General features: G+C 47.1%; 1 protein-coding gene across 1 annotated transcript in view; it reads right to left on the minus strand.

Moving 5' to 3' along the window:
• Window positions 1–20,063, minus strand: part of TSC1 (TSC complex subunit 1) — a 44,954-nt gene extending 24,891 nt beyond the window's left edge. Inside the window, exons 1-10 of the mRNA XM_056860166.1 lie at window positions 19,946–20,063; window positions 18,425–18,528; window positions 17,056–17,208; window positions 11,400–11,544; window positions 8,268–8,422; window positions 7,720–7,793; window positions 3,559–3,737; window positions 3,166–3,281; window positions 1,701–1,818; window positions 1,417–1,535 (exon numbers count right to left, since the gene is read on the minus strand). Of these exons, the coding sequence (XP_056716144.1) occupies window positions 1,417–1,535; window positions 1,701–1,818; window positions 3,166–3,281; window positions 3,559–3,737; window positions 7,720–7,793; window positions 8,268–8,422; window positions 11,400–11,544; window positions 17,056–17,208; window positions 18,425–18,528; window positions 19,946–20,051 (1,269 nt within the window). The 5' untranslated portion in view covers window positions 20,052–20,063. The remainder of the gene's footprint in view (window positions 1–1,416; window positions 1,536–1,700; window positions 1,819–3,165; window positions 3,282–3,558; window positions 3,738–7,719; window positions 7,794–8,267; window positions 8,423–11,399; window positions 11,545–17,055; window positions 17,209–18,424; window positions 18,529–19,945) is intronic.
• Between the last annotated feature and the right edge of the window lie 1,674 nt (window positions 20,064–21,737).

Below are 21,737 nucleotides of genomic sequence, written 5' to 3' on the forward strand. Positions count from 1 at the left end.
GTATTGTCCACTCAGACTGGCAGCAGCTCTCCAGGGTCTCAAGGTAGAGGCTTTCACATCACCTACCTGCCTAGTCCCTTTAACTGGAGATGCCGGGGATGGAACCTGGGACCTTCTGCATGCCATGCAGATGCTCTACTACTGAGCCACAGCCCCTCCCCAAAGGACAGGAAGTGCAGCTGTGGCTGTGCACTACGAGATTGAAGGATGCAACAATATACTGTAGTGGGGGCTATGGCACAATAGTACAGTGTCTGCCTGGCATGCAGAAAACCCCAGGGTCCAATCACTGGTGCCTGAGATCGGGAACTCGGGTGACACAAAAGGCCTCCCACCAGGGACCCTGAAAAGATGCTGCTAGTGAGAGTCGACTGTAAAAGGTACAGGTTTTCCCCTGTGCAAGCACCGGGTCATTCCTGACCCATGGGGTGATGTCACATCCGGATGTTTGCTAGGCAGACTACGTTTACAGGGTGGTTTACCAGTGCCTTCCCCCATTGTCTACACCTGACCCCCAGCAAGCTGGGTGCTCATTTTACTGACCTCGGAAGGATGGGAGGCTGAGTCAACTTTGTGCCAGCTACCTGAAACCGACTTTCGTCGGGATCGAACTCTGGTTGTCAGCAGAGCCTTTGACTGCAGTACTGCAGCTTACCACTCTGCGCCATGGGGCTCCTGTACTGGCCTTGAAAGACCAAGGGTCTGGAGTTAGCAGAAGGCAGCTTTCCCAGGATGCAGGTATGAGGCAGAACTGCCAGCCAGTGCTGACTGTGAGGAGACACTCTGCACTCCCAAGGAGACTAGTGTTTAAGTTCTTGCAGCACACACAAGTGTGCCCCAAAACGCCTTTTGGAGAGTTCCCAACGATATGCTTCCAGCCTTAAAACCCCTAGACCAGGGGTGTCAAACATAAGGCCTGGGGGCCAGATCCGTCCCCTTGAGAGCTCTTATACGGCCCACGAGCCAGCCATGGCAGCCACCCCCCACTCTCGATCTGGACTAGCAAGCCCGCTGCGGGCATGCCAGCCAAGGCAGTCACCCCACACTCTCGATCTAGGCTGGCGAATCTGCTGCTGGCTTGCTAAAGCAACCACCACCACCCTGCTCCCGATCTGGGCTGGTGAGGCATGGTACGCCCAACCAAGTGATATTTATGTCATATCTGGCCCTGGTAACAAATGAGTTCGACACCTCTGCCCTAGACTGTCTAACCCAACCAGGATTACCAGGAATTACAGCAGACCTGTGAGCTCACCAAAGCAAAGCATTTCAGAATCTTTAGGTAGCTGCTGATCTACTCAAAGGTTGAGTCCAAAGGAGAAAACCTTGCTTTGGTTGTGCTTGTGTGCCGTCAAGTTACAGCTGACTTATAGCAACCCCGTAAGGTTTTCAAGCAGCGCCAAATTTCACTGTTACCTTCTTGGGAAGTGCAGCAGCAGCAGCTGAAGGAGCAGAAACGTGGACAAATTCATCTGAAATGCACAATGGAGGGGGAGAGGTGGCAGGTGTTCCTGAGGGCGTTCCTTTGCCAACTGCTAAACGGGCAGAAAAAGAGATTAACTCCCCCTCTGGCACTGTTCACCCCGTAAACCCAAAGACACTTGGCACCTGTGGAACAATCCAGGTTTCTGACACCCAGAACTCCATGGCCGAGTGCAAAGAAGAAACAAACACAAGAGCCCTCATCCGGGCGCACCTACCAGATGTGCCGAAGAACTTATAAGGCTGCGACGAGGCTTGCGAAGTCTCCAAGACAACACCAGGGGAAGTGGGGGGAGTGGTCATGCCACAGACAGCAGAGGGGCTCCAGAAGTTAACCTGGAAGGGGAGTTGCAGGAGTACAAGGAGATATGATGCGTAGGGTTGCCAGGTCCGTCTTCGCCACCAGCAGGATGCTTTGGGGGTGGAACCTGAGGAGGACGGGGTTTGGGGAGGGGAGGGACTTCAATGCCATAGAGTCCAATGGCCAAAGTGGCCATTTTCTCCAGGTGAACTGATCTCTATCGGCTGGAGATCAGTTGCAATAGCAGGAGATCTCCAGCTAGTACCTGGAGGTTGGCAACCCTAATGATGCAGGCCAGAAATTAGGGAGGGGAAAAGGGGTAAAGCAGTGGTCCGGCACACTTCGCTCATTTGCAGTTGAAACACTGGCCTCCATAAGACACCAGAGTGTCTGCTGTGTTCAACAGGGGTCCTCAACCTTTTTGAGCCTGTGGGCATCTTTTGAATTCTGACACGGTGTGGTGGGTGCAGCCACAAAACGGCTGCCATGGGAGGTGGAGCCAGCCACAAAATGGCTCCCCCAGCTTATTTTCAGTCACACAGTGAAGATTCTTGTTCAGAGGTGGCAGCTGTTGCCAAAGCAACATTTTTAAAAATCTGCACAGCCAATAAGAACATAAGAAAAGCCATGCTGGATCAGACCAAGGTCCATCAAGTCCAGCAGTCTGTTCACACAGTGACCAACCAGGTGCTTCTAGGAAGCCCACAAACAAGATGACTGCAGCAGCATTCTCCTGCCTGTGTTCCACAGTACCTAATGTAATGGGCATGCTCCTCTGATCCTGGAGATAATAGGTATGCATCATGACTAGCATCTATTTTGACTAATAGCCATGAACAGCCCTCTCCTCCGTGAACATGTCCTCCCCTCTTAAAGCCTTCCAAGTTGGCAGCCACCACCACATCCTGGGGCAGGGAGTTCCACAATTTAACTATGAGGTGTGTGAAGAAATACTTCCTTTTGTCTGTTTTGAATATCTTCAGCAGATGACCCCACATTATAATATTATGAGGGAGAAAAGCTTCTCCCTGTCCACTCTCTCCATACCATGTATAATTTTATAGACCTTTCTCATTTCTCCCCTTAACAGCCTTCTTTCTAAGCTAAACAGCCTTAAGTGTTTTAACTGCTACATATTCAAGGGGGAGAAGGCACGAGACAGAGGCGAGCACGCTGGCCAATGAGGAGGTCGCAGTCCTTCCCTACCCTCGCCAGGGATGGATCCATTTGCATGGAGAGAGGTGGGAGGTCATGGGCTGAACCTGAGAGTTGGAAGAGGCTCAATAAGGCCCCCGGGGCCCTCCTGCCCAGAACGTTCTGTACCCTCCAAGGTATGGGGCTCCCTCCCCTCAAACAGAAATCCATCTCACGCTTGCAGTTACCTGCAGAGGCTCAGTTGACAGACACGAGGACTGAGGATTCAAAATCTGAGGTAGCTGCCCTGATATGTGAGAGCGCGTCAGCCGAGAGCCGGAATGAGGGGTAGAGGTTGAGAAGCCTGGATTTAAAAAAGAAGGGGAGCAGGCGTTACTTCAACTAATTTCTGCAAAACAGAATTTGTCATTTTTACACTGATCAATACTGCACTGAGCAGGGCTATATATAAGTTGTTTATTTTTGTTTGTATTAAATTTATTATACATAATTTACAGGATTGCTTGTATCAATATCAGCCTCATGTTTCATGTTGATTCCTGACCTTTGGGTACCTTATTATTCTAGTTTTTTAGGGTTAAGGGTTCCCCCCCCCTTTTTGTTGGGCGACAGGCTCTTACCAGCGCTACTGTGCGAAGTAAGGTAAGGGCTGCCGTCCATGTCGGCGGGGCGGTGCTGCACGTGAGAGAGCGGCTGCTGGGAGACCGAACAGTAGCCGTCTTCATAGGATGCTTCCGCTGGGTCCAGGGAGATTTTGGCACACTCAATCACAACATCGTGGGTTTCCAATCTCTTCCACCTGTTTCAGATTCAAGGACAGCCAGACAGTTTACCACACAGTTGTTAATGAATTTAACGTGAGCACCTATTTTAAAAGGGTTCTAGAGATTCGGGGCAATACAGATGACAAAAAGCTCGTTTCACGTATATGCTAGTACGATGGCTAGTCGTGTAGGAAAGATCTGGGGCTCGCCCAAATTGTCAGTCAGGCCCTGCGCAGCGACTGTGAAAAAAGCAGACTCAACATCAGGGATTACTAGGAAGGGATTGAAAAAGGATGGCACGGCATTCCAAACTGTGACACCCTACCAATTATGTAGAGTTCTGATGGGCCTATCCTAATGTTGGGGAGCTGGGAAAGGTACAGAAAAAGGAAATATGATGATCAATGGGCTACAGCCATTTACCCCTCTAGTAAAAGCTAAAGACTTTTCCGGTTTGGAAGATGGATATCTAAAGGGAGGCCAGGAGAGACATTAACGAATGGAGGGGACGCCACTTTCTTCATCCTCTGCCCTCTCAAAACACCTGAGCCAAGGGTCATCCAGTGAGACCAACAGCAGGTTTAGAACAGACCTTCCCCTCCAGGGAGGAGTTCATACCCAGACAAAAATAAACAGCAGCCTCATGGTAGCTTAAAGAACAACAAGATTTTATTCCACCTTCTATCCTTCCGAGGTCGGTAAAATGAATACCCAGCTTGCTGGGTAGTAAAGTGTAGACGACTGGGGAAGGCAACGGCAAACCACCTCTTAAACATAGTCTGCCTAATAAACTTCGGGATGTGAGGTCATCCCATGGGTCAGTAATGACCTGGTGCTTGCACAGGGGACTACCTTTCCCTTTAGAACAGGGGTGGGGAACGTCAGGCCCGGGGGCCATATAAGGCCCGCGAAATCATTTGGTCTGGCCCTTCGTGGGTCCTAGCAGATCTCTAGCTCAAAAGGATTTAAGACTGGTGATCCACCCCCTCCCGCAGACAGGAATAGCCTCTATTCAAGGCGGGTTTGTTTTTCCGAGAAAAGGAACCTTCTTTCCCCCTTGAAGAAGAGTAATTAGCTATGGAGCTGCTAGGACCTCCGAAGAAACTGAGTTAATCCTTTCCCACTCGGGCAGTGGAGAAATGCATTCCCTCTGTACTACAAGAGGGCTGGAGGCGGAAATGGCGACAATGGAGGGGTTAAAGGGGGCAGGGCCAGAATGCATGGGGGCGAGTTCTTAGCCAATGTGTCCTCATTTCAGCCCTGCAGGCGGAAGTAGCAGGAGCCAGCTGTAGAATCTCGCCCCGACCATGCGAAGCAGGAACAACTCCGGCATGCGGCTGGACGGCTACGCCCGGCTGGTGCAACAGACCATCCTGTGCCACCAGGTGGACGAGTGCGCCACTGGTTGGATGCCTGCCTGCTTGCCAGTGCCGGGGGGGGGGGGTCATCTGGGCAGCTGCCTGCTTGGGGCTTGGTTGGTACTCTCCCTTCTTTTTCCTCTAAGTTCTTTTTCCTCTAAGTCCTGCAAAAGACGCGTAAGGGCAGGAAAGTGCCGGATCGGGGCATTACTGGACCGGGCTCCTTCACCTACAAGCCCCAAGCGGCTTGTCGCTCACTCCGTCTTGTGTTTGCTGCCCTGCCTGAATCTCTTGGGTCCAGCTGGGGACGGCAGAGCTCAAAAGCAAGTCGCTCTACATGGCAGACACTCTGAGCTGTCTCCAGTCATGCCTCTTGGCTAAATGTTTGACCAAATATAGCAGGCTAATTTTAAAGCTGATAATTTTGTATGGCCCGAGAATGATGTTATAAATATCCAAATGGCCCTTGGCAGAAAAAGGTTCACCACCCCTGCTTTAGAAGCTCATGGACTATAGCTTACTTCATCACCGAAGGCAGACTTATTTAGTCAGCAGAACCTGGATCTAGGTGAGTTTCATACTCAGCATTTTTTTGTGGAATTTCCACAAGGTATTGAGAGGCCTACTCAAGCCTCTCTTGAGCCCTTGAGATCTGCTACACTGAGAATTCAGGTATTCCAAGTAGCTTCTCGTGCCCTCAACTTCATCATGGGTTGGTGACCTTACGCACCATCCCCTCTTTCTTGCTATCTGTTAACCCCTCTAATTTGGTGAGATGCTACCAACTAAACAGGCTTTTCTCAGTTTTGGTTACTTTTGACAGAAATCTTCTCAAATAAGTAGGTCCTTAGTTCCTCTCCTTTCATTTTTTTCTCCACCTGGATAACAAACAGAAGGATAAATTCCTCCACTGATGGAGAACAGAACTTTTCAATATCCCATACAAGGATAACTTCCTCCAATGATGGAGAATGAAACATTAGATTTACTGCAAAGGGTTCTTCTTCTTCCAAAGTGGATTGGAAGGTATCCTTCTCAGCCCTAGTTGGCAGAGGAGAAATCAGAAAGGAACTCCTTAAGTCACAAAGGACGCCGCAAGGTTTTTTCCCCCTCACCTATTTTCCAGCCTTACAGTATCTCCGGGTGGAATTCTCTTTTAAGTTATTGTGACACTAGAGGTGGATGTGTCTTCTGTTGGACGCTTGCTGAGACATGAACTGGGGAGAAGCGCCTCCTCAGGACAGCGGAAGCATTTGCAATAATTGCAAGTGCCCTGCACACGGAGCAAGGAAGAGGCACGACCCCACAGAAGGCTACCTTCCTCCACGGATGGAGAAACACCACCCACGGAAAGCATACAAAGCACAAACCACTGTTGCCAAAGTGTTTTGACACCAACACACTCATACTGATCTCACTCACTAAAGACAATTCCACCCCCCAGTCCAAAAAACAGGTTGACAGGAGCCCGAGTCAATTCATATAGAGACATCTTCCCAGTGGCTCTGAAAGACAGGCCGGGGTACTACTGAGCAGGAGCCCCAATTTCTCTGCAGTTGCGGGGCCTGTGGAGTCAAGAGAAGAGCAGCCAGTGGCACTGCTGCAAGCAAGGAAGACCACGTCCAGACAACAGAGAACCCTGAGATCGACAGGCAGCCCTGACTTGCTTTTCCTCCAACTGGTCAATGTTGTATCAGGGCAAGGAGAGCGAAAAGGAAGTTCCAAAAGCACTTGGTAATGCGCATGGAGCTTCCAATGGAAGAAAAGGTCCAGAATTCCACTGGGGCAGCACAAGTGAGCCAGTTTCCGAACCAAATATAACTTATGTCATTTATAAAAAAAATTAATAAATACAGGAAAACCATGCTCAATCTTTTATTTGCCTTTCATCTGACATTTACTTGGCCAGGGGGGCAAAATACATGGAATTCAAAACACAATCAGGATCCTTGAAAGTGTTCATTATTGTGTTCAGGACAGCAGCTGAACGTCATCTGAAACAGTTCTGGTTTGGCTTCAGATTAATATTTATCCATACATGTACATACATAAACACACACATATACCTCAGTTTAATATTTGTTCATACATATATAAACATACACAGAGAGAGAGAGAGAGAGAGAGAGAGAGAGAGAGAGAGAGAGAGAGAGAGAGAGAGGGATCCTAGTGGATATTTTTTTTGGCTATCTTCTGGGCATGGAGTAGGGGTCACTGGGGGTGCAGGTAGTTGTGAATTTTCTGCATTGTGCAGGGGGTTGGACTGGATGACCCTAGTGATCCCTTCCAACTCTATGACTCTATAAAGGAAGATACATGAATGCAAGACCAACTCCCAGAAACAGAGACCAGTTTCACCTAACAGCTGTTCAGGTTTGCCAAGCATATCCACCGGGAGCTGCAGCCATTCCCACCTCTCCAACAGGTCTGATCTGTTCCTCACAATCACACTAAGCCACTTTTCATGAGGAGGCCCAAGGTGTCCTACAAGAATGGACCAGGCTCCTGGCGATGTCTAGGTCAACTGTTCCGATACACCCAGCCCAAGCAGCAGCCAGGACAGCCAAATATATTTTATGTGTGGCTCTGACTACAGGTCCCTGCTGTGAGCTCCCTTCGAGGAACCCGAAAGCCTCTCGAGGGAAGGGAACTGACGTACCTTCGAGGGTCCAACTCGTGATCCTTGGATCCGGTCACTAGCTCTGGATGGATGCGCACGTGTTCCATCATTGGCTGGAAAGACCAGAAAGGAAAAAAGGGTTTAAAAGCTGCAGAGTCGGTTGAGGGCCAGATGACTGGAAGACTCACCCTCAAAGCACTTTACATTCTCTAGCTCCCTAGTAGTTTTAACCACAAAATCCTACATGTACTGCCTCTGATTCAGCCCTATTCCCATCAGAACCTTACAGCAAACATTCACATTCTAACCTAAACTTTTTCAAGTTTAGGAAGACCATGTTCTCATCTCATCCTCTGCCTCTGCCCTCACTATCCAATCCAACTCCCAGCATTCAGTTGTTATTTAGAAGCTTTCCCTTTATTACCATGTTCCCATCCCCTTTTGGGGGGAGCAAAGCATCACTTTATCTGTTGCACGTGATGCTGCTATATACAGGTGAGCATTCAAAGATTACCGGCACAGACATCAGGTAATTCCAACGACACTTCAATGATGGAAACATGAACACAGGATTCCCCCCCCTTTACCTTGACCACCTCTTCAAAGGTCTCCAAGTTCTCCTTCATACTGTAGTGAGAGCGCAGAAATGAAACGAAGTTGCAAGGGTACATTCCGTAAAGGCGATGAAAAAGGGAATACACGCTGGCGTGGAGGTGAACTAGGTAGATCTCTGCCACATGACCTGGGGAGAGAAGGAGGGCAGGTTAGGATGCCCTTGATGCATGTTTGGCAGAGACTCTAAGGAAAGCAGGCAAAGGCCTAAGCATCTGGAACTAAGCATCCTGTGAAACCTTTCCTACCTCTTTTTTAAAGTGAGCATTTAAGTTTTTAGCCCTTAAGGATGCAAAATAAGATTGAAAGCATTTGGATATTTGCTGATATTGTGGAAGCTGAATATAATTTCCAGTAGTCAGAGTGGCTTAAGCACCTGATATCCCTCCAAGTTCTCCCCCCGACCCACAGAAGCAGAATTATGGAACATAAGAGAAGCTATGCAACTTAGATTAAATGTGTAATTATTGCAATTTTTTTAAAAGAAAAAAGTCAGGTTATTTTAACAGAACAGAATCCACAAAGTGCTGCTTTTACTGGCTGTTGGCAGAAACGCAACCACACAAATTATTGTACAAGTAGTACAAAAAAGGAGTTTGATTTCTGGGCACACCAATGAGTTCCAATTAATTGGAATTTAATTTCTAAGCTACTGGCTATCGTGTCTTGCGGCAGTAAATTCCAAACGTTACATGAACGTCAAGGACATGAACCTCAGTCACCCACACAGAAGGGGAGGAGAGATATTTGTCTCTGTGCTGAAGAGGAGCCGTTCATCTTTTTTATAACGCAGCAACCTGGTAACGTTTTTCTTTGTCTGGCTGGTTTAGGAGCTGTTTTCCGCTTCTCGCTTTTGGTGAGGTTACTCTTGAGTTAGTGGGAGAATTTCTTTCAGAATCCTTCGTTGATTTTTCAGACTTATCTTGTGATGTTAATTCTTTTGCCACAAGATAAGTCTGAAACATCAACGAAGGATTCTAAAAAAAAAAACTCTCCCTCTGACTAAAGAAAAACCTCACCAAAAGTGAGAAGCGGAAAACAGCTCCTAAACAACCTAGCCAGGCAAAGTTTTCTGCTTTAAAAATAATAGCCAGACCCACCACTACCCCCAACTTGTTACTCAGCACATACAATGGAGAGGTCAGAGAAGGATTTTCTGAATGAGACACCCACTATCTCTTTCAGTATAGCTGAAGTGACTGCCCCCAATTAGTCACACAGAACAGGAGATCTCAACTTGGAAAAGAGAGGGCTGAAACTGCCACACCCCCTCACTGGCTCATGTGTCGGGGGGATGGCAAGCCAAGTGGCTTAAGGCCAGAAGCCCAACACAGCCAATTCATCTTTGTCACAAGGAACATGGACTGAGAGCCTTCCCCCTTCCCAATTACAACAGATTCATTTCACTGCTGGTAGACCCCAGAAGTGTGCTTTAAGCAAGAGAAGAACATGAGTAAGGGAGGTTTATTACACTTAACTACAGCAAATATATTAGCTGTGAAACTGAAGTCAGACAACTGACAAGGGGCTGTGGCTCAGTGGTAGAGCATCTGTTTGGCATACAGGTTCAATCCCCGGCATCTCCAGTTAAAGGGACTAGGTAGGTAGGTGATGTGAAAGACCTGAGACCCTAGAGAGCTGCTGCCGGTCTGAGTAGACAATGCTGACTTGGATGGACCAAGGGTCTGATTCAGTATAAGGCAGCTTCATGGGTTCTTCCTGAATGGGGTGCCCTTCCCCTGAGGGACCTGGGGTGTGCGCAGATGGAGGCTCAGGTCTTCTCTAGGGCATGCAACTCCTTTGGCTGACGTGCCAACTGCAACCTTCCCTGGAGAGGCATGACTCAGCTGCAGCGATCCATGCTGCAACCACATTCCAGTTTGACTACCCATAACACGCTATGCACAGGGCTGCCTTTGAGAACCATTTGGAAGCTTCAGCTGGTAGCAAACACAGTGGCAAAGTCACAGCCTGGTGCTTCTTGCCATTCCTGGGAGCACTAGGCTAACTCCTGTTTGCTTCCATCCCAAATTCAAAAGTTCTGGTTATCACTTCAAATGCACTCCATGTAGGGTTGCCAACCTCCAGGTGGTAGCCAGAGACCTCCCGCTATTACAACTGATCTCGGGGCGATGGAAATCAGTCCCCCTGGAGAAAATGACTGCTTCGGCCATTGGACTCTATGGCACTGAAGTCCCTCTCCTCCCCAAACCTTGCCCTCCTCAGGCTCCGCCCCCAAAATATCCAGGTATTTCCCAACCCGGAGCTGGCAACCCTATCTACATGGCATGGGATCAATTTACCTGAAGCAATGCTGGCTCCTACACAAGACTTGCCACCAGCTCAGATCTGCTGAGCAGGCTCTGCCTTGTGTACTGCACACAAGGGGAGGTGGCAGCGAGGGACCGGCCTTGCCCAGCAGTGACGCCTTGGCTTTCAATGCCAAGTGGACTGCTTCTTTTTTACCCAGGCCTTCAGTGAGGTCTCCTCACCCCCACAGTGAGTAGTATCTGGTCTTCCCATTTGCTCATTTGTATTATGCTGAGTTTACCAGAACGGGTGTGTATTAGATTGTATTTCAGCCCCTTTTAGGGGGCTATTTAATGTCAATAAGCATTCATTGTCATTTTGTGAACCGACCTCAGAGCAAAATATTGAGGAATGGCCTCATTTTGTTCTCCGTAAGAGAAATGGACAAGTTCACTGAAGTTCACTATCGAGCACAGTTAACACTGATCAACACATTGAACACATGAAGCTGCCTTATACTGAATCAGACCCTGGGACCATCAAAGTCAGTATTGTATACTCAGACAGGCAGCGACTTTCCAGGGTCTCAGGCAGGGGTCTTTCACATCACCTACCTGCCTAGTCCCTTTAACTGGAGATGCCGGGGATGGAACCTGGGACCTTCTGCATGCCAAGCAGATGTTCTACCACTGAGCCACAGCCCCTCCCCTTCAATAATTAAAGATGATTAAAGTGAAATTCCATTTTCAACTACCAGGGGGCACAAGGAAAGGGGGAGGCTTTGGCGTTTGTACCCTACTCATGGGCACCTCTCTGGCAGAGTAACTTTGCCTGTAAGAGCCACCTAAAATTCTCACCTGGGTTCTTCAGGCACCAGGATGAAAGGCGCCCGAAGATGCCGAAGAAGTCGTGCAGGTACTGATTGCCAGACTGGGGGATCATCGGCAGCATCGTTATCAGCACCAGCACGCCTGTGATGAGTACCACTACGTCGGTGTCAGTCTGGGAAGGAGGAAAAGGGCAACCACTTTAGAGTCCCGATTTCGATGGAAACTGCGCAAACCACAGACAGAGATTAAATGCTGTTCCTGGATGGCAGGAGCTGTATGCTTGCATATGCCACCATGAAACCAAATATCTAGACACATGAGGAACTCAGCAAATCAGTATGTCAGAGAGATATCTGGGAGGCAAAGATACACAGTATTAGAGGTCAACAAGAATTCAAAGAAAAGAGTTTTGCAAAAATTATGTGCAAAATTTATGAAGTGAAATTTAAAAATAATTAAATTTGTGTCACAATATGACTGACAATTCATCAGTACATTACTACCCAATGTGTGAAAAAACTATTTACAAAGTGACATATCAAAAACTGCATTCATAATAAATAATAATTCTTAACAAAGTCTTAACTCTTAACAAAGTCACACAGCAAAATTACAACAACACAGGAATGCCGGCTGATAGTTCCTGTTTCGTTTTCTTCTTCAGTCAACACCACCCATATCTATTGAAACCAAATTTTCCAGCAGAATCAGAATATAAATAGGTCATCAATAAGAAACGGAACCTTGGCTTACCTGTGAAGGTTCCTTCTACACTGAGGGAAGAGGACATCTTCAGCAGTGGGTGTTTACCTTCCTATGCTCAGGGAGAGGCAGGATCTAAAAACCTTTTCTTCTTGTCCCCTGGGCTAGGACCGCCCCCTGTCTTCCAGTTCTCCTCCTGCCTCAGTGGGAGAAGCAGGCTTAGTTGTTAGCTCCAAGAAGCTTCTATAGACTATTCGATTTCTTTTTCTTTTTGATCTTATCTGAACTGTCCTTTCTTTGTGCTGGTCTTGTCTTCCTCTTTGTGCCCTGTTGTCTCAGCGCTTCTCCGTTTTAATTCTGTCAGCGTTTCCCACCCCCCTTGCTATTCTTAACAAAGTCTTAACTCTTAACAAAGTCACACAGCAAAATTACAACAAGACAGGAATGCTGTCTGATAGTTCCTGTTTCGTTTTCTTCTTCAGTCAATAGGGCCCATATCTATTGAAACCAAAATTTTCCAGCAGAATCCGAATATAAATAGGTCATCAATAAGAAACAACTGGGCTCATGTCCTAGAGTCGGTAAACATTATATTTAACATTCAACACTCTTAACGGATAATTTTTACGCACATTTTTTTGCAAAACTCTTTTCTTTGAATTCTTGTTGTTGACCTCTGGTACTGTGTACCTTTGCCTCTCTAACATTTTGAGGTCTTCCTTTACCCCTTTCTACTTAGAGTTACCTGGGCCAGAGGACTAAGGGCCGCTGGAAGCCTGCTCTGCTTACCCTCCTCTTGGGGAGGAAACTCTAGGGAAAGACTGGTGGGGGATCCAGCTTTGGAACACCGACTGAGCGGCGGCAGGGTGCTCGCCTTCCCCCCTCTGTTCAACTGCCTGCCCAAGCTGCCCGATCCATGCTACTGGCAAAGAAGCAAGTTCAGCTCACCTCTTCTTCTGTAGGGCTGGCTGAGTCCTGTCCAGGTCAAAGCCTCTGAAGGAACCCACAGTTCAGGCAGGACAACTTGAGAGAAATCTGCAACCTCCCAAGTTAGCTAATTCCACTGTCAAACAACTCTTACTGTAAAAACATTTCTACCTAATATCCAGCTGGTACCTTTCCTCCTGCAATTTAAACCCATTATTGCGAGTCCTATCCTCTGCTGCCAATAGGAACAACTCCCTGTCCTCCTCTAAGTGACAGCCCTTCAAATACTTTAGGAGAGCAATCCTGTCCCCCCTCAACCTCCTCTTCTCCAGACGGAACACTCCCAACTTCCTCAGCCTTTCCTCATAGGGCTTGGCATCCAGGCCCCTGATCATATAGAAAGTCCCTCCAAGTGAAAGGGGAACCCCTTAATAACAGCCCATCCTTTCCCAAGGCCTTCAAATCTCTAGTCCAGTTCCCCAAATTCAGCATGTAATCCCAAACACTTCCTGCAAGGAAAGCTGAGATACAACTCAAGAGCTCTTCAATCCCTTTCTTTCCCACTGGGAAAAGAGACGGCTTACCAGAAGGCTTAATACTCCCTTTTTACTATGGGTATGCTGTTTTAATTAACTATTTTCCTTCTCCCAAACAGAGGGAACTTTTGGGATTTCTTCTTGGGCATGGTCTCGGATGAACCCTACCTGTTTTGTTATGTTCAGGGGTACTCCCGAATGTCCCCAATCCCCTCCACAGATCTGTAATGTATCAAGTATTTCAGGTACTGGGAGATTCTGAGCTTAATATCACCAGTCATAGAGTTTTTGTTTGTTTATTTTTAAAGAAGCATTTTTATTCACAGCAGCAGTACAAAACACAATAGAAAAAGGACAGACTGGAAAAAACCAAGGTGGTAAAGTTAGAAGAAGAAGAGCTAGATTTTATATGCCAACTTTCTCTACCTTTTAAGGAGTCTCAAATCGGCTTACGATCTCCTTCTCTTCCTCTCCCCACAACAGACACCCGGTGAGGTAGGTGGGGCTGAGACAGTTTGGAGAGAACTGTGACTGGCCCAAGGTCACCCCACTGGCTTCATGTGTAAGAGTGGGGAAACCAACCTGGTTCACCAGGTTGGAGTCCATCGCTCATGTGAAGGAGGGGGGAATCAAACCCGGTTCTCAACATTAGAGTCCACTGCTCTCAACCACTACACCACTCTGGCTCTCTTAAGCTGGTTTCTTTATGCAACCTCACATGGATCAATCAAGTCTTTATTCGGTACATAACCAGCAAAGTTGCAAAAAGTTTAATACATGTATATCTAACCCGCCATCCAAATACAATGGGTGGGAACCTCCTATGGATATAAAAGCTTGCCGCTAGTTACTAAGCTAATCTAAACTTCAGATGGACGTAAGTGGGGATGGATTCCCTTGATGGGGCGGGTCAAGCATCCATAGGGAAGAAGCTTCAGTTTTCAAAAAGTGTTAGGGAAAGCTCAGCTGCCGGGGCTGCTCTGTCAAAGCTGGCTCAGCTTCATGTGCAACTTGTGGCTGGACAGTGTTAACCAGAGTCCCACGGATAGGGGGTGCTAACAGGAACTTCCTCCAAAACTCATTTAATAGGGCGACTGTTGGTAAACCTAATTTCCCCCAGTGAGGTCCAGTTCAACAGTGAGTTAATTGATTTTACCCATTAGAAGAAGAAGAGTTGGTTTTTATATGCCAACTTCCTCTACCACTCAAGGAACATAAGAAAAGCCCTGCTGGATCAGACCAAGGCCCATCAAGTCCAGCAGTCTGCTCACACAGTGGCCAACCAGGAAGAATCAAACCGGCTTACAATCACCTTCCCCTCCCCACAACAGGCACCTTGTGAGGTAGGTGAGGCTGAGAGAGTGTGACTAACCCAAGGTCACCCAGCTGGCTTCATATGGAGGAGTGGGGAAACCAACCCAGTTCACCAGATCAGCGTCGGCCGCTCATTTGGAGGAGCGGGGAATCAAACCCAGGTCTCCAGATTAAAGTCCACCACTCCAAATCACCTCTCTTAACCACTACACCACGCTGGCTCTCGTTAACATTTTCAGGGGGCAGGTGACATAAGTGATGGCGACCTTCTGGCAGGGGACACTGAGGAGGGGGCAAGTGCTCTTTGCTGATGTCTCGACCTCTCATGGGAGCGGAGGTGCCAATGCAGACTGCCCTTCAGCTCCTGTTGCGCTTAGATGTCATTAAGGAGCAGCTAACCAGTGAGGGAAGAAAGTTCAGGATCAGTTTCCTGGCTGCCCTGTGTTAAGCATCTTGAACAGCAGGGCTGGGAATGAATTCTGCTCGAGACCTTGAAGGTGTGCTGGGCTAAATGGTGCAATCACCTCACTCCATGTAGAAGAAGAAGAGTTGGTTTTTATACCCTGCTTTTCTCTACCGAAAGGAACCTCAAAGTGGCTTACAATTACCTTACCTTCCCCCTCCCCCTCAACAGGTACCTTGTGAGGTAGGCAGGACAGAGAGTTCGGCGAGAACTGTGACTAGCACAAGGTCACCCAGGAGGCTTCAGGTGGAGGAGTGGGGAAACAAACCCAGTACTCCAGATTAGTGTCTGCCGCTCTTAACCACTACACCATGCTGGCAGTTTATGCCCCCCCCCACCGCTGATCAGACTACTGCCCGCCCTTTCCCATAATACCAGGCTACTGAAAATTATTTACTTCCCCATTTCAAAAACGATAAATGAAGCTGAGGGCCCAACTTGGTCAAAGTAATTCCAAGATTTATCCACAGGCCATCCAGCCCATAACTATGTCCCTAGTCGAGGCAAAGAAACATCAAAGAACTGTAAAGAACATACTGGGATGAGCCAGTGGGGTGTAGTGGTTAGACTGCCAGACTATGATCTGGGAGGCTCAGGTTCCAATCCCCACTCTGCCATGGAAGCTTGCTAGGTGACCTGAGCCCGTCACTCTTTGTCAGCCTAACCTGCCTCGCAGGGTTGTTGTGAGGATAAAACAGGGGAGAGAAGAACAACGTAAGCCACTGCAGGTCCCAATTTGGGAGAAAGGTATAAATTAAATAAACTGATAGACCAAAAAGCTGTACAGAAAAACAACAACTTGGCAACGGGAAAAGGGAATATAAGGGCCAGTACATATATCACGCCCTGACCTGGATGGCCCAGGCTAGCCTGATCTCGTCAGATCTCACAAGTTAAGCAGGGTCGGCCCTGGTTAGTATTTGGATGGGAGACCACCAAGGAATACCAGGGTTGCTGTGCAGAAGGCAGGCACCGGCAAACCACCTCTGTTAGTCTCTGGCCATGAAAACCCCAAAAGGGGTCGCCATAAGTCGGCTGCGACTTGACAGCACTTAAACACACATATATCACAGAAAAAACCAATGGAATCCAGGGTCTGCAACCTAAGGGACCCAACTTGCAGGACGTTCTCATTTCCCCTATGCGCAATGCCCAATTCATGACTATGGCATGCATGGAGAAAGGGCTGCAGCTTCCCCCCCCCTCCAATTCCTTGACCTGAAATGACCTACGATGGCACTATTTGGCCAGCTGGCGAAGTCTGTGCACTCCAAGGTCAGAAAAGCGGCTGGGGGAAGGCTGAAATTGCTTCTCCACTCGTGCTACAGCTCCAATTTGATTGAGGCACTGTGCAAGCGGGAAGTGAGGAGGACCTGCAACTTGCATGTGACTGTAACGCGGGACAAGGGCGGGGACCTCGGACACAACCCGTGTTTTCTGCCATGTGCATCTGCCCCTTGGAGACACGGGTCCTACCAGGCGGACATTGAAAATAAAGGACTCTTTCTGATGGCTATGAAGATTTGCATCAATCATCAACGGGCAGAGTGTGCAGCCACTTATTGGTCGAAAGGGTTTCACTGATGCGAATCGTGAAACTCCTGTCGCCATCACCACACCGCTGATGACATGTAAGATGCTCACGACCGGTTGGTCCTCGAGCGTGAAGAACAGAAGAAAATAAAAGGAAAGGAAATGACACACAAGACAAACAGCATCTGCAACAGCAGCGCAGCCATACCTTGAGACACTTCAGCAAAGAAAGCAGGAGGGGTGCTTGAGAAAGCTTATGCTTCCAAGATGGCTGCCGTCTTATCACGTGACCGAGTAGCGAGAGAGTAGGGAGGCGGGTAGAAGGCTTGCTCATGTATTCGTTGATTTTATCCAAAAGGTGCTAAAGCAGATTTGGGGGGGGGGGGAGAGAACAGAACTTGTGACAAGAACCATTTGTATGATTTTAAGTTAATACATTGAATTCTGGCATAATGCATCCCAATGCCCTGGCTCCTGTCTGGTGGAATAGCCTCTCTAATGAGACCAGCGCCCTGCGGGACCTTAGGGAGTTCCACAGGGCCTACAAGACGGAGCTATTCCACCAGGCCCATGGTTCAGGCCAGCTATGCTGGCCTCCCTACTCTCCCCCTTTTTACTTTCATGTGGATTTATTAAGAACTATGTGTGGGGTTCCTGACTGCCCAGAGGCCCTGCTGTAGCTTTTATGCCATTATGGAGCGCCATCTCATCTTTATTGTGGATGTTTTATTGATGACGTTCACAGGGCCGTTCTTTTAGAAGTGCTGTTATAACATGATTTTATTGGAATTTATTTGTTATGATGTGGGAGCCGCCCTGAGCCCGGCCTTGCTGGGGAAGGCAGGATATGAGATTAAATAAATAAATGGTATAACTGTATTTTCTGATCGGGCTGATTCAGAACAGTCCCAAGTGCTCTTCAGTGTACCTTGCCTGGGCCACAACATATTAAAGGCCCCCTCACATGCCCCTTGCAGTCACCTGCCTGTGGAACAGTCCCAGGGAAGAGCATGAGTGAACAAGCTAATTGGCTGGGACCACTGGCCCTTGTCCCCCGTCTCCCCCCCCCCCCGCTCAATTTTTACATAGAATCACATTGCAGGGAAGCGGCTCCCATGTTACTGCTGGTGCACACCAAAAGTAATCCTCAGTTTTTACATTTCTGTGTTTGATGTAAAGTTATGACACAGCAACTCCCCAGTTTCTTTGCAACAGGACAGAAATTTAAACTCCCTTTCTATTTAGAGAAGAACTGGATTTTATATGCCGACTTTCTCTACCACTTAAGGAAGAATCAAACCAGCTTACAATCACCTTCCCTTCCCCTTCCCACAACAGACACCCTGTTAGGTAGGTGAGGCTGAGAGAACTGTGACTAGCCCAAGGTGTGTGTAGGAGTGGAGAAACAAATCCAGTTCACCAGATTAGCCTCCGCCACTCATGTGGAGGAGTGGGGAATCAAACCCAGTTCTCCAGATGAGAATCCACCGCTCCAAACCACCGCTCTTAACCACTACACCATGCATTCTCTCTGTTGCTAGAGAGGGATCCATTACAGTAATGAGAGTTTGCTTTACCTTGTCATGCGGCTCCTGAAGTGTGGATAGGATGTGCAACGCTTGCTGGGAACCCGTTTCCAAGTAGAAATCCACCAAGGTATTTACAAGCATAGGCCCACGATCTGCCATTGGCCATCAAGAAGAAAAAAGTATTAACAATTCACATGCAAGACGTATAGCAACACATTAAATACTATCCCATTTCACATCTTTCCAGTAGGTCTCACAAGACTTAATGGTAGACTGAAAACTTTAACAGCGTGCCATGGCACTCGGGTTTAATGTAAATGGACATTTGAGGAGGCATTTGGAAAGCTCAGGTATCAAAGGACTTGTAGCTGAACCTGACTATGCAGGCATGGCAGATACATGTTCGGTAGGTGTTGTACTAGGATATTAACTGATACTTTTAAAAAAGAAAATCACTATCCTAACCAAATTTTGAGAGCAAAGAATGCCTTACTTGAACAAATTAATGTGCATCACAAAGAAAACAATGTCCCACAGGAACGTCAATGTCTTGTGAAAGAGGGCTTGGAGTGCCAAACTACCCGTGAACAATCTCTCAGTCTTCCAAACAGTGACTTAGCTGACCTCTAAAAGCAGGCTGGGGGTCACACAATTAGCCAGTTCCACAATAAGCCAGCAACCCAGTGGTCTGTTTGTGTAGAACTAGCTAAACAGAAAAGAGGCAGAATACTGACCAATTCCCAATTTCAGCTTTCTTTTTACTCAATATGAAGTAATTTTTTAAAAAATAGAAAAATGTTCTCAGAATAGATGGAGGGTGTTACCTGAATGTTAACCAAAAGCCACAGCTAAAAGATCTATAACATCTGATGTAGAAGGCGCTAGTTAGTTTAAGATTATGCTTTTTGACTTGCTGTTTTGGTGATATAGCTACACCACTGGAACCTGTAGGCCACTCTAGAGTCAACAGCAAGTGACTTTTGGCAGGGTAGTTCCTCTCCAGCCTGCCTGGATGCCTGTTGGCTCAGTTCAGCATGTGATCTTCATAATTTCCAGATCTGGGACCCACCTTTAACCTCATTCTACACCACAGTAGCCTTGTTAACATTTTTGCCATGTATGTTCTTTCTTCTCTGCCACCCTTGGGGCCAAAGTAGATGATACTGCATCCCTGAGTATGAGAGAGGGACGCAGTGCCATTTTAGAGCTTGCTTTTTTAATTTTTCAACATGCAATATCATCTGGTTCAGCCCTCAGTCTCTGTCAAAAGGTGCCCACGCCCACAATAGCACAATTATGGAAGAACTCTGTTGCGGATTGTGTCCAAGATGGTGGCTTTGTGGATTAAGCCACCTACCAAAAGCCCTAGTGCAAATTCCAAGTTCTATTTCCACTTTAAAATGGCACTAGATTATACCCCACTTTTCTAAACAGCGATCAAAGCAGCTTACAGAAAGGTAATTCGAGCTAATATTAAGACAAAAACACAGTAGAGGTGAAGTTGGCAACTACCTAAAGTTCAACTGGTTAGAACAAGCCACAAGGCCAGTGACTGAGATAAATACCTACCCAAAGTGAGGTTCTCTTTAAATGCAGCTGTTATATCTTCCAGGACCACCAGATTGGTAGAATCAAGCATGGCGAGGAGATCACCAACATTTGCTTGCTGAGCCATTCTGCTATGTGCTTTTGTACATGCTACTGTGATAGTGCCAGGTGAGATCTCAGCTGGTTCTTCATTGGTGCTCCTGCCAAACTGAGATTAGACAACAATGATCTCAGCCACATTTATTTCTATGCCATCTTCAATCTAGTATCCCAGTGTTCCTTGTGCAAACTTTCAAGCCAGAGACAAGCTACATCTCTACACATCTCTTCAGATATATCCTTCACAAACCAGAGGCAGATGCAGGTGTTGTTTTTAGAAGGTATACCCTTAATGGTTTTGAAGCAGACGCTGAATTTTTAAAATTTTGCAGCAACATCAGGAATCTGAATGAAAACTTAATTTAAAAAAACACCAAATCAGATACCTATGAAGTCAGTCACTAGGAACAAAACCATCTTAAACCCAACAGGTTTATCAGAGAGGATAATTGGGGGACTTTTTCACACTATTAGGAAAACAGCTGCTGCCAAACAGACATTTAAATTGTTTTATTCAACTAGAACAAGCATATATTCTAGATATTTTTGTTCAACATACACACACAAAAACAAGCATATATATTTTTAATTTAGCTATAAATATAAAAAATAAACACACACAGCTTCAAGGAGCACTGGCTCACTATCTGCATTTTGTACAATCCTTCGTAAAGCTGAGTGAGGATCTGGTCAAAATATTGTCGAAGGCTTTCACGGTCAGAGTTCATTGTTTCTTGTGGGTTATCCGGGCTGTGTAACCAAGACCACGGTTACACAGCCCGGATAACCCACAAGAACCAATGATCTGGTCAAAGTTTCCCCCCAAAATGGCACCACTCTCTAGGCTATGAAATTGATACTTATGTTTGGAAGTTTTTATTCAAAACAGGATTAGCTTTTTTTAATGAATCCTACTGTCTAGAATTGCCATAGAAGGCGATTTTATTACTATTTTCTATGTATCTAATGTCTTGTGGGTTTCTTTCTTGGACAAAATGAAAATCACACTATGAGTTACACCAGTTTCAATGATCACCCTGCAATCCAAGAGATTAAAAGCATGTACCTTTGATAGGATTGTGCCCTACATAAATAAAAGGAACTACACATGCTATTGTGGCTAACAGAAAGCAGTTAAAAATAGCAGAAAAAGGCCGGGAAGTAGAGTGTAGCAGAGCCCATTACTCATGAGTCCTACAAGAGTTTGGGCAAGCTTACTGGGTGTGTGCAGTTTGCCCCATGGCCCTTAAAGATACCCAGGGACGGAGGAGGGGAGGAGCATTCTCTGCTCCACCTCCTAGGCTGGGGAGGATGAATGGAGACGTCTCCACCAAAGGCAAAGTTCTGCCACCTGCTCAGCCCACCCAGTGGCTGCTCCTCCTTTTATTGTTGTATTGTGATTATAAACTGCTGGGTTTTTGTTGTTGTTTTTGTAAGCCACTTTGAGTCCTCCTTTGTAAGAGAAAACCAAGAGGAAATATTTTTGTTTCACACAACACAAGCTCAAGGCAAGGTAAGTTACTGCATACATATATCCTGTGCTCTTGCCCAACCTGGTTCTTGAGGCTAGATAAAGCAACCCTGGAAACGGTGCATCTGGCCCAGGGTCTGAGACCAAGCCTCCTATGTTCAAGCCCAAGGAGTTACTTGTGACCCCCAAAAGCAGACACTTCTGGCTCCGTTCCTCCCTCAAGGTTCATGCATGTTCTCTGTA

Source organism: Euleptes europaea, chromosome 14 (genome assembly GCF_029931775.1).
Source record: "Euleptes europaea isolate rEulEur1 chromosome 14, rEulEur1.hap1, whole genome shotgun sequence".
Taxonomy (NCBI): domain Eukaryota; kingdom Metazoa; phylum Chordata; class Lepidosauria; order Squamata; family Sphaerodactylidae; genus Euleptes; species Euleptes europaea.